This window comes from Gracilinanus agilis, chromosome 3, assembly GCF_016433145.1.
Source record: "Gracilinanus agilis isolate LMUSP501 chromosome 3, AgileGrace, whole genome shotgun sequence".
Lineage (NCBI taxonomy): Eukaryota > Metazoa > Chordata > Mammalia > Didelphimorphia > Didelphidae > Gracilinanus > Gracilinanus agilis.
The window spans coordinates 523131270-523146736 of NC_058132.1; the positions used below are offsets into that span (position 1 = coordinate 523131270).

At 34.8% G+C, this 15467-nt stretch overlaps 1 protein-coding gene across 2 annotated transcripts in view; it reads left to right on the forward strand.

Moving 5' to 3' along the window:
* The window catches only part of NALCN (sodium leak channel, non-selective), a 483341-nt gene that overhangs the window by 416260 nt on the left and 51614 nt on the right, over positions 1–15467 (forward strand). For both annotated transcript variants that reach the window (XM_044667195.1, XM_044667196.1), the window contains 8 exons: positions 935–1036; positions 1481–1550; positions 8404–8495; positions 8598–8720; positions 11097–11153; positions 11390–11510; positions 11615–11746; positions 14548–14715. In XM_044667195.1, the coding sequence (XP_044523130.1) occupies positions 935–1036; positions 1481–1550; positions 8404–8495; positions 8598–8720; positions 11097–11153; positions 11390–11510; positions 11615–11746; positions 14548–14715 (865 nt within the window). The remainder of the gene's footprint in view (positions 1–934; positions 1037–1480; positions 1551–8403; positions 8496–8597; positions 8721–11096; positions 11154–11389; positions 11511–11614; positions 11747–14547; positions 14716–15467) is intronic.

The following is a 15467-nucleotide window of genomic DNA, read 5'->3' on the forward strand; positions in this document are numbered from 1 at the left end:
TGACATAGGAAATATGGAATATATACATTGCATGAAAGCACTGGTAAAACATATATCAGACAATTTACCACCTAGCGGTGAGGGAGCGAGAGAATCTGAATCGTAAAATGTCAGAAAACCATTGTCAAAAATTATTTCTACTTGTAATAAAAAATGGAATTTAACGTATTATATTTGTATACACATATAAACATACTTATATATGTAATTATATTAATTAAAATTAATTAAAGTGACAGAAATTAAAAAAACAAATTGAAAAAAATCATTAGTTTCATGACTGATTATATTAACTCAGCAAATCTGTTTTGGCTGAAATGGACAGAAACCTGGCCATGGCTTATATGATGTGGTTCACCCACTAGATCTTGTTATTAAATCCCAGAAAATAGTGATTTCTATTGTTTGTCTGACTATATACAGGTTCAGTTTCAATTTTTCTAACTTTAATTCTAGACTTGTCTATCGTTTCACTTTCACACGATTCTACTGTTTGTAAAGTTCTTTCACATAGAGCTGGAAGCCTCAAGTGGTTGTAATTTCAAAAGCCTATTTGTACAGTTCCTTCTCAGGGACCCTTCATTACAAAGCTTCATTTTTCATATTCAAAGCTTGAACATCATGATTTCTTACAATTAAAGGAAATCATGTAACTCTAGCCTCCCAAAGTGTGTCATCTTTCTTTGTTTTTGTGAGGAACTTTTGCTGTTGTTGTTCCCAGCACCTGGTTGTCATTGTGGCTTTGTTTTGCCAGTGTTCTGGGCAGTAAGCCTACCCTTTTTGGATTTCCTTTACTACCCTGTACAGTTCCCCATATTTTTGCATTTAAAATGGGTTTCCTAAAAAGTAATAAGTGTAATTAGCAACTGTGTATTATTTCTAGTGAAGCCTACAAATTATGCATTTAACTTTGGTTCTTTCTCTCTCCCCCTAGGGCTTGTACTAGACAACGCATGCTGAGCGGATCATTTGAGGGGCAGCCAGCAAAAGAAAGGTCAATACTCAGTGTGCAGCACCATATTCGTCAAGAACGCAGGTAAATACACTGGGTAGGGGAGAAGGGGAGGAAGAATTTTCAGGAAAAAAAATTAAAAAGATATTTGAATGAAGGAGTTAAACATGCACACCCCCAAATTCCTACTTTGGAAAACAAGAGTTGATGGAGTAAGTTGCATTTGTGGATAGTAATAATAATGAGACATATTGTCTTATAAAACAGGAAAAAACTTTTTAAAATTTCAAATGTCATTTCCATCACTGACTTCAGAACTAATGAAAGATCCAAAGGAAGAATTAATTTTAAAAAAGGATTAAAGACAATTGAAGAACATAAGCTTCTGGTATAAAGGGAGAATGAGATTTTAAGCAAATTGCTTTTATATACATACATATTAGGAAAGTTGTTCTTTATAATGGCCATCATTTAAAGGTCACAGTTTGATCTTGAGGTTTATCACCAAATTGATTATGATTGTTTCAGGTCACTGAGACATGGTTCTAACAGCCAGCGAATCAGCAGGGGAAAATCTCTTGAAACCTTAACTCAAGATGTAAGTCCTTACATGATTCTTTGGGTTTGGGGAACAAAATTATGACTTTCCATTTAAATGGTTGTTTACACAAATCCAGTGTCTAGACTTTCAGAGCATATTTCCAGAGTGCCCTGAGATTCAGTCCCAGATGGAATTTTTTAAAATGACATCACTGTGATATATGATATTATTTGTAGAAGAACCAAAACATATTCCTTCCATAGAATTTTAGTTCCATGAAAACATACTCTAAATAATTATCATTCAAGAAATATACTTTTGTTATAATTTGAAGTCTTAACAAAGAGGTTTTATGTGATAGGGATAACATGCAGCACTTACTATTGACATCAATTATGTTTAAAATGTTCTGGCTCTAATTGTTTTTGCTGTTGAGTCATTTCAGTCATGTCCAACTCTTCCAAAATTTTGGGGTCCCTTGGAAAAGATACCAAAATGATTTGCCATTTCCTTCTCCAACCAATTTTACAGATGAAGAAACTGAGGCAAAATGGCTTAAGTGGCCTACCCAAAGTCACACAGCTAATGTCTAAGGTCAGAAATAAACACAGGATGAGGTATCTTCCTGATTCCAAGTTTGGGGCTCTATCTACTGTATCACCTAGATGACTCTGATAGAGAAAATGTAGTTTCTATCCTCTAAGAACATGCATTCTAAAAAAATGAAAAATGAAAAGAACACATTATAAAAGCCTTAACTTTTCCATATTTATTTAGTGTTCAACAAAGCATTTGCTTAGCTTTAGCTGCTAGATTATTCCATATACACTTCTTGCTCAAAAAAAGTAATTATTATTTAGTTCCTGCTATAATTTGGTTGTTAGGTAATTCAGAGGTGTCACACATTCAGTTCACAGGCTGCAAGTGGCCCATAGCACTCTCTAGTGAGACTTGCACAAGATTAAAATGTAATCAAGAAATATTTAACAAAATAAATAAGATTACAATGAAACAAATATAATAATATATGGTTTTCTAAGTCACTATTGTAATAAGGAATAAGTTAAGGTAGATAAGTACAAAATTTAGAAAGGAACATTTGAAAATGCAAGCTTGAGTTGAACATTCTAAGGGCTTTTGGAATGCAGCAGAAAGGACACAGAGCTTTTTGAACTCTTGCACTTATCTACTTTAACTTATTCCTTATTACACTATGCAACCCTCGGGGATCCTTATGTACAGTTTAGCAGTCCCCAGTTTCTATTTGAGTTTGATGTTACTAATGTAACTAGCTGGCACAGGGACTAAAGCTTTGGACCTGGAATTAGGAAGAACTGAGTTCAAATTTGACTTAAATCACTCAGTAGGGATCCTCAGTAAGTCATATAATCTCTGTCTGCCTCAGTTTCTTCATCTCTAAAATGGCAATGATAACAAGACCTATGTCCCAGGGTTATTGTGAAGATAAAATGAGTTCAAACAATGAGGGGTAAGGGGGAGGAGTCCAAGAGATAGACAATAAGGAAATAAAAGGGCTTTTAAGTGATTTATCTGCCTTTTCCTGACAGAGAAGTTTTCAGCTTTAAACTTTTGCTGTCGATTTTTAGAAATTGGAGTTCTGATTGCTTCATCATCTAAGTTTATTCTAGTTGCTAAATGATCCATCCAGAATCACAAGTTAGGCAAAGTTCATCTTCAGTGACCCCTGCCTTGCTTTCCTGTCCCTTACCCCCATCCTTTCATTTCCCACCCCCAGGTACCCAAGGTTCTCTTACTCCCCTGAGGACTTCTGGTTTCAAAGAAGAGTGATAATCTGCTAAACTAATTCACACTAATATATTAGTGACTTAGTGTTTTTTCCCTCCCAAGAGCATTTTTAAGACCAAATTTAGAGGATAATATATAACCCCAGACTCTAATGATAGATTGCTAAACACTGTGACTCCTAAGAAGGCATGGGGAATTTTACAGAGCCCTTCAAATATCAATGTATAGTCACTAGAGATGGTCCTTAGAGGTCCCTCTGGATTTACTTTTCTCTCTCTGTTTCCTTCAATTGCCTATTCAGATCTTTTAGGAACATTTTTACTTTTCAGTGTAGAACAAGTTTTATACTTTCCATAATGGAAAAGACATCACCTGTTTGAANCTTTGTTTTGCCAGTGTTCTGGGCAGTAAGCCTACCCTTTTTGGATTTCCTTTACTACCCTGTACAGTTCCCCATATTTTTGCATTTAAAATGGGTTTCCTAAAAAGTAATAAGTGTAATTAGCAACTGTGTATTATTTCTAGTGAAGCCTACAAATTATGCATTTAACTTTGGTTCTTTCTCTCTCCCCCTAGGGCTTGTACTAGACAACGCATGCTGAGCGGATCATTTGAGGGGCAGCCAGCAAAAGAAAGGTCAATACTCAGTGTGCAGCACCATATTCGTCAAGAACGCAGGTAAATACACTGGGTAGGGGAGAAGGGGAGGAAGAATTTTCAGGAAAAAAAATTAAAAAGATATTTGAATGAAGGAGTTAAACATGCACACCCCCAAATTCCTACTTTGGAAAACAAGAGTTGATGGAGTAAGTTGCATTTGTGGATAGTAATAATAATGAGACATATTGTCTTATAAAACAGGAAAAAACTTTTTAAAATTTCAAATGTCATTTCCATCACTGACTTCAGAACTAATGAAAGATCCAAAGGAAGAATTAATTTTAAAAAAGGATTAAAGACAATTGAAGAACATAAGCTTCTGGTATAAAGGGAGAATGAGATTTTAAGCAAATTGCTTTTATATACATACATATTAGGAAAGTTGTTCTTTATAATGGCCATCATTTAAAGGTCACAGTTTGATCTTGAGGTTTATCACCAAATTGATTATGATTGTTTCAGGTCACTGAGACATGGTTCTAACAGCCAGCGAATCAGCAGGGGAAAATCTCTTGAAACCTTAACTCAAGATGTAAGTCCTTACATGATTCTTTGGGTTTGGGGAACAAAATTATGACTTTCCATTTAAATGGTTGTTTACACAAATCCAGTGTCTAGACTTTCAGAGCATATTTCCAGAGTGCCCTGAGATTCAGTCCCAGATGGAATTTTTTAAAATGACATCACTGTGATATATGATATTATTTGTAGAAGAACCAAAACATATTCCTTCCATAGAATTTTAGTTCCATGAAAACATACTCTAAATAATTATCATTCAAGAAATATACTTTTGTTATAATTTGAAGTCTTAACAAAGAGGTTTTATGTGATAGGGATAACATGCAGCACTTACTATTGACATCAATTATGTTTAAAATGTTCTGGCTCTAATTGTTTTTGCTGTTGAGTCATTTCAGTCATGTCCAACTCTTCCAAAATTTTGGGGTCCCTTGGAAAAGATACCAAAATGATTTGCCATTTCCTTCTCCAACCAATTTTACAGATGAAGAAACTGAGGCAAAATGGCTTAAGTGGCCTACCCAAAGTCACACAGCTAATGTCTAAGGTCAGAAATAAACACAGGATGAGGTATCTTCCTGATTCCAAGTTTGGGGCTCTATCTACTGTATCACCTAGATGACTCTGATAGAGAAAATGTAGTTTCTATCCTCTAAGAACATGCATTCTAAAAAAATGAAAAATGAAAAGAACACATTATAAAAGCCTTAACTTTTCCATATTTATTTAGTGTTCAACAAAGCATTTGCTTAGCTTTAGCTGCTAGATTATTCCATATACACTTCTTGCTCAAAAAAAGTAATTATTATTTAGTTCCTGCTATAATTTGGTTGTTAGGTAATTCAGAGGTGTCACACATTCAGTTCACAGGCTGCAAGTGGCCCATAGCACTCTCTAGTGAGACTTGCACAAGATTAAAATGTAATCAAGAAATATTTAACAAAATAAATAAGATTACAATGAAACAAATATAATAATATATGGTTTTCTAAGTCACTATTGTAATAAGGAATAAGTTAAGGTAGATAAGTACAAAATTTAGAAAGGAACATTTGAAAATGCAAGCTTGAGTTGAACATTCTAAGGGCTTTTGGAATGCAGCAGAAAGGACACAGAGCTTTTTGAACTCTTGCACTTATCTACTTTAACTTATTCCTTATTACACTATGCAACCCTCGGGGATCCTTATGTACAGTTTAGCAGTCCCCAGTTTCTATTTGAGTTTGATGTTACTAATGTAACTAGCTGGCACAGGGACTAAAGCTTTGGACCTGGAATTAGGAAGAACTGAGTTCAAATTTGACTTAAATCACTCAGTAGGGATCCTCAGTAAGTCATATAATCTCTGTCTGCCTCAGTTTCTTCATCTCTAAAATGGCAATGATAACAAGACCTATGTCCCAGGGTTATTGTGAAGATAAAATGAGTTCAAACAATGAGGGGTAAGGGGGAGGAGTCCAAGAGATAGACAATAAGGAAATAAAAGGGCTTTTAAGTGATTTATCTGCCTTTTCCTGACAGAGAAGTTTTCAGCTTTAAACTTTTGCTGTCGATTTTTAGAAATTGGAGTTCTGATTGCTTCATCATCTAAGTTTATTCTAGTTGCTAAATGATCCATCCAGAATCACAAGTTAGGCAAAGTTCATCTTCAGTGACCCCTGCCTTGCTTTCCTGTCCCTTACCCCCATCCTTTCATTTCCCACCCCCAGGTACCCAAGGTTCTCTTACTCCCCTGAGGACTTCTGGTTTCAAAGAAGAGTGATAATCTGCTAAACTAATTCACACTAATATATTAGTGACTTAGTGTTTTTTCCCTCCCAAGAGCATTTTTAAGACCAAATTTAGAGGATAATATATAACCCCAGACTCTAATGATAGATTGCTAAACACTGTGACTCCTAAGAAGGCATGGGGAATTTTACAGAGCCCTTCAAATATCAATGTATAGTCACTAGAGATGGTCCTTAGAGGTCCCTCTGGATTTACTTTTCTCTCTCTGTTTCCTTCAATTGCCTATTCAGATCTTTTAGGAACATTTTTACTTTTCAGTGTAGAACAAGTTTTATACTTTCCATAATGGAAAAGACATCACCTGTTTGAAGTTTTGGTGAAAAACTGTTGTTCAGGGGGTTTTTCCCCTCTAGCATAATTTTATGTAGATTTCTTTCAAAGGAATGCATATATATATATATATATATATATATATATATATATGGAGAGAGAGAGAGAGAGAGAGAGAGAGAGAGAGAGAGAGATTCTTTTGACCATTCTGATTCTACATGGAAAACTGAAGACTTCATTCTGTTGAAAGAAATTAATTAAATGCATTCTGTATACTGTCCTAGGAGCTAGAGGATATAAAGACCAAAATGGAATGGTTCCACACTTCAGGAGATTACTTTCTAAGGAAGAAGGGAATTTGTTCTTTCCTGGGAGGGGGGAGTGAATAGAAGACTAATTTGAAAAGTTTTCTAAACAATAGAAAACTTGTTCCCAAATATTTCAATATATTAATCAAACAGCAGGAGTTAAATGAGTAGTTTGTCAGCTTAAAGAGAGACTTAAATATAACCCTGGTGAATTTCTCTAGTGAGGTGAGAAAGGAGAATATGTAATTTCTAATTGAAAAGCAGAACCTTAAGACATCACAGTTTATCCATTATTGAGCATCATATCAGATACTCTCTGAAGCTTGTTTAACTCCCAGTTATGGAGCTATGAAAGAAATGAATATGTCAGAATAAGCATGGTATCAATAGGATAAGGTTAGTAAACAGGGCTCTGGACCCTTGATGCCTACATGGATACTCTGGGACACCTGGGAGTTGTGGGTACTGTGGGTAAGAGCTGACCTTCACCTACAGCCAGCTCTGAAAAAACGAGCCCCGCCATGATCATGATGAAACTTTCAGGCATTCTTACTAGCTAATTCACAATCAGATTGTCTAGGTCAAGTAAGTTTTCCTTTAAAACCAGAATTCATAACCTATTCATAGTCACAGATCAGTCCAAATAGCCACTGATGTTTCACCACGGAATTATTATTATTATTCTTTAAGTGACTTTTGGCTTCATAGTTTTTGGATGAAATATTATGATAAAATACTATTGTAAGAATTTCCCTAAGAGCCAACAAGGGCAATATTGATTCGGAGTACTTCCTTTCAAGGTGACTACCAAAAATGTATTGTCTAAAAACTACCAAAGCAGAAGAGGGCTTTAAACATGTACTATGTTTGGTCGTCGAGTGGCCCTACAGGGACATTTTCAACTGCAGAATTTAAGGTTCCCTTGTGTTGCTAGATTTTCCAATATTTTGAGGTAGACAGGTTCAGGTCCATATCAAAACAACAGTGACAATAACAACAACAATAATTCATATCCATCATATTTTATTGGCAGAATTTCCCAGGATTCATGAGATTTTTTTTTAAATTTCTGCCAACTTTGCATTTAATTCTCCATCCTGGGTCCATTCCCCAATTCAGAGGCTTTAAAGTTACTGAAAATTTTAAATTTGAGATAATTTTTTTCTTTTCCAAATACTACCTACTTGACATATATATGAATAATGATAAATATGAGATCATAAAATGATAGCCCTCAAACCTGGAAGGGACCAGAAGTTATCTTGTCCAACTCCCTCATTTTCCACATGAGGAAAGTGAGACCCAATGAGAAGAAATAGCTTTTTCAAGATGACACATAATAGAACAAGGGCTAAAACCTAGATCTCCTGATTCCTAGTCAGTTGATTTTTTTAGTGGTATCATGCTGCCTATCTAAAGACTTCATATGAATTTTAAATAATTGTTAAGGAAAGAAATCCCATTGACAGATAATCCTATGTTATCTTTATAGGATAATGACGACTTTTTGTGAAAAAAATTTACATGATTTCATTATAGTCAGGTAAATGAAACTCTTGCATTTTCCCTCTATTCGTCTTACATGTTTATAGCATTCCAACACAGTGAGATATAGAAATGCACAGAGAGAAGATAGTGAAATCAAGATGATCCAGGAAAAAAAGGAGCAAGCTGAAATGAAAAGGTACTGAGTGACATAATGGCTGAAGACTCACATTTTAGAACGATGATTCTTTTGAAAAAAAAATTTAGCTTTATTTTTCCCATGAATTTTTTTTCCCCCAAGGAAAGTACAAGAGGAGGAATTAAGGGAAAACCATCCATATTTTGACAAACCACTTTTTATTGTTGGCCGTGAGCACAGGTTTCGAAATTTTTGCAGAGTGGTGGTCCGAGCACGCTTTAATGCGTAAGTATATTCTATTTGGTCAGATCTTTATCCTAAACACATGAAATAGGGATTGTTACCATGCAAAAATAAATGAAATCTATGATTGTGGAGGGTTACAAATATATCCTTGGACTAATTAACCCGCTCCCTTTTCTAGAACAACCTAACAAAGTAGGTAGAAGATTTAGATCATTTAAAATCTATGTAGCACTCTGTCAATGTGCTAAATACATTAAAATCATTTTGCTTTATTTCATGCAACTACTCGATGTGTTTCAGACCAATATTATTAAGCTCTGGATTTATGAGCAGGATACCAAGTCATATGGAAATTAAACATTTTAACCAATACCTTGTAATAAAATAAATGTCTGATCAGGTCAAGAATAGGATTGGGCCTTTACATCTTCACTGAAATTTTGTAGTCTCTTTTACATCAAATACACCACTATGTAGAATGTAATATTAAGTGAAACAGAAATTTAAAAAGGAACAATGCTTCTATTGGCAATAGCCTTTGTGCATATTTCTGCCCTTCCCTTTCTCTATTCTCACCTGAAAGGAAATGAGATTTACATCAAAAACTGAAACATCCAGAAAGGTCCATAAGAAAGAACCAAGTCCTTGGCTCTCTAGACTTAGCTGATTGAGAACATAAAATGTGAAAGAGAGTTTTTTTTTTCTCAAATGTTATTTTAAGTAAAGTCTCAGCTGAAACCAGAAGCACAAGAGGATGTAAAGCTTAAGTGTGAATTGTTTCCATGTCTAAGCCTCTATTCAAATGGACCTTCCCCCAATGCCAAAATGAATAAAAATAGTTCTCTTTTAGTGATGGTGATTCTCTGTAAATTATCAAGTATTCCACCATTAGTGGAATGACCACTTGACTTGGTGTCAGATTGTTTCAAGTACTTCTGCCTCTTATTAGTATTAATTAACCTGATTAAGTCACCTTATTGCTCTATGTCTCAGTTTCCCCATATGTAAATGGAGGTTATTGAACAAGACAATCTCTAAAGTTCTACTCTTCTCTGACATTTGTAAACCATATAATTTTAGAGTTAATAGAAATCTTAGAAATTGTATGCTACAATCTTCTTATAGAATATTACAATTCTAGGGTGCAAGATGCATTAGATTGTATCTGGTTCAACCCCCTCTCTTGTATATGAGAAAATGGAGGCTTAGTTATTTAAGGGCTTGCAGTTAGTTAATGGGAAAGCCAGGATTAAAAACAAAATTTTACCAATCCAATAAATTCAAAGTCATTTGTTCCTTGAGAACTTCCCTGAGGTCATACAATTTTAAAAGAATGGCCTATTTCAAATTAATTGATTGACGTTGATAAATATCAGTGGATTATTTTATATTCAGAGATATCTAGATATATCTAGAGATATATACAGAGATAGATAGATGGTGCAGAGTCTGGAAGATCTAAGTTTAAATCTAGCCCTAGATACTCACTAGCTGTATGAACCTGGGCTGATCATTTAACATCTACCAGCCTCAGTTTCCTACCTTCAGGAATAATTAAATATTTGTAAGTTGCTTAGCACAGTGCCTGGCGGATAATGGACATTATATAAATACTAGCTATTGTTTTTCATTAATGCCTACATGTTAGTCAAATAATTGTTAATTCCCAACTTAAGTATTTATACATCTTTTGTCAACTTTGCTTTTTATATATTTCATAAAATCAGCATCTGACTACACACAAAAACAAACTTCTTTTCATTTATTCTCTCCATCACTTATTGAATACTTACTTTGTCAGAGCACTGTTCTAAGAATTTAAGGTTAGACTTGTGGGAGAGAGATCAATTTGAGCTAAGACATGATCTTGGCCCTTCTGAGCTTTAGGCTAAATCTGATTCCCAATCCATACAGCCTCCATCAATTGATCCTACAGGATAGCAGTCATCTGTAGTAGGAAATACTTTGTATCAAACTTATAAATTATTTTAAATGAATTGTTTCAAAAACTCCCGATTGCTTATGAGGCAAAGAATATTTTAGAGCATTGCTTTCAAGTGATCCTTGACATCAGAAGTACATTGATTTTGAAACTCCAGCTAACCGTTTTTGATTGGGACTCCAAATTCTAAATCAAGATACTGAACTATATTATAAGTGGTAAAAAGTTTACACTGTCCTTGTGTAAAAAATAATCTATGAAGTCTTTTTTCTTTACCTTTTATTATTTTAAACTTCTGTTACCTGGTTTCCAAGTCAATCAAACATAGGAGATTTATATCAGCATTTATATACTCAAATCACTGGTGGCTTTATGGATTTGGACTATTCGATGCTTGTGTACAAACACTGCACTACTGAGTCATGCTCTGTTTGAAATGTTGTTTAATTTGATATACCTGTTATCTTTTTCAGTTCTAAAACAGACCCTGTCACAGGAGCTGTGAAAAATACAAAGTACCATCAACTTTAGTAAGCATCACAAACCCAGCTTTCCATGCACATTTGAAGTTTTCATGTACTGTTTTATGCTGCATCAAATTTCTCTGTGTCCTTTATTTCCTCATTACACTGTTCTGTGAGGTAGCTGATGAAATCTTTCACAATTCTTTTAGTTGAGCTAAGAAATCCACATAAGCAATATGCTTTGACTCTCAAAGTCCTTTTCTGAAGCTTTTTATGATTCTTGACTGTTTGCTCTTTGGCAGTGACTTGCTGGGATTGGTTACCTACCTGGACTGGGTAATGATCATTGTGACTATCTGCTCCTGCATTTCAATGATGTTTGAATCCCCTTTTCGGAGAGTCATGCATGCACCCACATTGCAGGTACTGATACCAAATCAGAACTCACAAATATGACGAAGAATGACTAATGCCTCATTTGGACCACTGGATTTGTCCAAATTGACTGCCACCCCTTGCTTTTGCAGATTGCTGAATATGTGTTTGTGATATTCATGAGCATTGAGCTCAACCTGAAGATTATGGCAGATGGTTTGTTTTTCACTCCAACTGCAGTCATAAGAGACTTTGGTGGAGTAATGGACATATTCATCTATCTTGTAAGTTTTAATATCTTATCGATGTAGGACTTTAGAATCTTGAAATACCCTACATTCCTAGGTGATAGTTTTGTCATTTGGACAGACTGCCTTCAATAATGATAACAGTAGCTCATATTTATAGAGATATTTATATATATTTAATATATTTAATATTTATAGAGATATTTAATAAATATTTATATATATTTGTATATAATACTTTATGGTTTATAAAGTACTTTACTCAAACCACCCCGTGAAGTAGGTAGCACCAGTATTATCATCTACCCTTTATAGATAAAGAAAATGATAGGATAAGAAGTTAAGTACTCTTCTCAAACCTATTTGAGATCAGAATATCAGTAGTTTAGAGTTGCAAAGAAGCTTAATGGTCATCAAATCCAACACCTTCATTTTATAAACGAGGAAACTAAGGCCCAGAGAAATTAAGTGATTTATCAAAATCACATTGGTAATAAATAGTAGGATTCACAGGATGAAAACAAAGAACTTTTGACTTTAAGACCCCCTGGGTTCAGTGGTTAAATCAGTAAGTTCTGGAAGGTTCATTCTCAGAATTGAGCCCCTACATCCAATTGATGGAATTTCCTTTAAATAATCATCTATCACATATGACTTATTCATATAAACTTTCATACTCTATAGGAATTATTACAAATGTCATCAATCATTAAAAAGTGATCACAAATCAAATTGAATTTGATATATATGGTTATTCATCATGGCCAAGTGATAGGACTCGTTATAATATGTCACTTTCAGGAAATATTCCTTATTTTTCCTTTCTTCATCTTTTTTCCTCTCTTTATTATTACCATCTCCTATTTTCAACACCTTCACTCCTACTGAAATTTCAATTCATCCTCATTATGTGCCCTCTGTCAGTCCTTCCCAATACTTCCATCCTGTCTTCCTTAGCCTCTCTATACAGCCTGGACCTTGTTAATTCATCTTTTTCCCATTTCTTTTTCTTGAGATTCTTTTTTATTAGTTCCAAATTCTCTCCCTTCTTCAACCCCCTTCCCTACCCACTGACAAGGCCAACAATATAATACCCATTATACATTTAAAGTCATGCAAAACATTCCCATGTTGCAAAAGGGGAAAAAAGCCAGAAAAAGAATAAAGAAATTAAAATTTTTTAAATAATTTTCTATCTGCACTCAGAATTCATCAATTCTCTCACTGGAGATAGATAGCATTTTTCATCATGAGTCCTTTGGCATTGTCATGGATCATTGTATTGATCAGAATAGCTAAATCTTTCACAGTTGATCATCATTACGAAATTGCTGTTGGTGTATATGATGTTCTCTTGACTCCAGTATTTTCAAAAATATCTCTTTACCTTTCATCAACTAAGTTTGTGAGCTATTCTCCAACACAGGACAATCCCCAGCATTTGCTTTCTTTAATCCTACTCACAAAAACATGACGGATTTGTCCACCATATATTCATGCTACCTAACTGCAGTGGGAACCTCACAAATGTAGGGCAATCATCTTCAGCTTTTGAATCCTTATTCTATTCTCACTAATGCCCAGCCACAATCCTTTTAGAATTTTGAGTTTCTATGCCTCTTTTCCAATCCCCAATCCCAACCCTATTTCCCTCACACTGCAAATATTCTCCTTGTTTATTTTAATGATTTTATTTTATAGGTATTTGCTATACCAGCCTGTACTTCTCCCAAGGGGTAGTTGCTATTTCCAATGGGATGGAGAAAGTCATAAAATCAAGCCAGTCAATTCCACTAAAATCATACCATCTAACTTCATGAGCCTGACCTCAGAACTATATTATTTTCAAAATCTCTCCTTCTCTCTCATTTGGCTTTTTTCTCTTCACCCAAAAGGAAACCCTAATCAATCCTACTATCCTGTCAGCCTATTATCCTCTATTTCCTTGCTTTGGCCACCAAATTTCTTGAATGAGTAGTTTACATTTACTCCCTCCATTTCTTCTCCATTGCTTAGTTGAGGCAGGTAGAAATGGTACTGGATCTACAGTTAAGAAGACCTCAGTTTAAATCTGACCTCAGACACTTGTTAGCTATATGACTAAGGGCAAGTTAGTTAAACTCTATCTGTCACAGATTCCTCATCTGTAAAATGAAAATAATATTCTCCCTCCCAAGTCTATTGCAAGCATAAAGGAAGGTAATATTTATCTTATAATATCATGGATGCCACAACATAATAATGTAATATATAAAATGAGATAAAGTGTAAATAATAGACTTTACATACCTTAAAGTGTTATATAAATCCTAGTTACTGTTGCTGTTGTCACCATCATCAGTTCTCAACCCCTTGCAACATGGTGTCTATCACTTTTGAAGGTTTCCAGTGACCTCCTCAGATAGGCAAAGGAAATGCCATTTTTTCAGTCCTTACCCTTCTTTACTAAATGTGTAGCATTTGGCAGCTTTGAGCACCACCCCATCATGAAACATTCTTCCTTTACCTACCCTGTGTCTACATTGATTTAGAGCAAGAAGCAACACTAACTCAGCTTTTCCCTTTGAGAGTCTTTGGAGCCTGCCTCTACATAATGGTTTCATTATATAATTTAAGTTAATAAATGTGACACATTGATGAATTTCCATCCATAAATATCAGATAGACTTTAAAATAAGGAGGTTACTTCAATTTTCAAAAAAAATATCTGAATACTATAGAAATAGACTTTATGTCATTTTGCTAGAATTATTTGAATTTTTATAAACATTAGAATTAGAAAATGATTTTTTCCATATTTCAAATAATATTCCAGGACTATTGCTTCTTGTCCCCAGGTAAGTTTGATATTCCTTTGTTGGATGCCTCAGAATGTACCTGCTAAATCCGGAGCTCAACTGTTGATGGTGCTCCGGTGCCTGAGACCCCTTCGAATATTCAAACTGGTCCCCCAAATGAGGAAAGTAGTACGAGAGCTTTTCAGTGGCTTCAAGGAAATCTTTCTGGTAGGCTCCAATTAATTTCATTTCCAATGCACATAATCTAATAGAAGAGTTCAGAATGGTTCATTCTTACCTATATATCTTCATTGCTTTACAAAGAGTAGTGCTTGTCTAATTAAACTGAAATGAAAATGGTTTGACAGTCTGATATAGAATGTGGTAGGATAATACAACAAAGGGCTTTTGCTTACTTGATATATGGAAGATTTACTCTTTGGTTAATTTTAGAAGTTAATAAGTCAGTATGGATAATTTTTTTGCATGTGAGGTTAACACCTAAAACCACATTTAAGTGAATAAAATGCTTTTGATTTCCTGGTATATTTAATTTATCCAACACCACTCTGCCATCAAGCAAAAAACATAACAAAGAAGCATGGCGAACCTTTTGGGAAAAAAGCAAGAAGACAGCCAACTTGAGCTAACTCTTTCAGCACATATTTTTTTTTAGACCCTTAACTTCTGTGTATTGTCTCATAAGTGGAAGAGTGGTAAGGGTGGGCAATGGGGGTCAAGTGACTTGCCCAGGGTCACACAGCTGGGAAGTGGCTGAGGCCAGGTTTGAACCTAGGACCTCCTGTCTCTAGGCCTGACTCTCACTCCACTGAGCTACCCAGCTGCCCCCCTCAGCACATATTTTTGACCATAATTTTCCCTTGGTGCTTCAGGTTTGCCATCCTCAAATTAAGAATTTAACACTATCTACCTAACAAACATGGCTGAAGATTACTAATTTAGGTCCAGGTACAAACTTA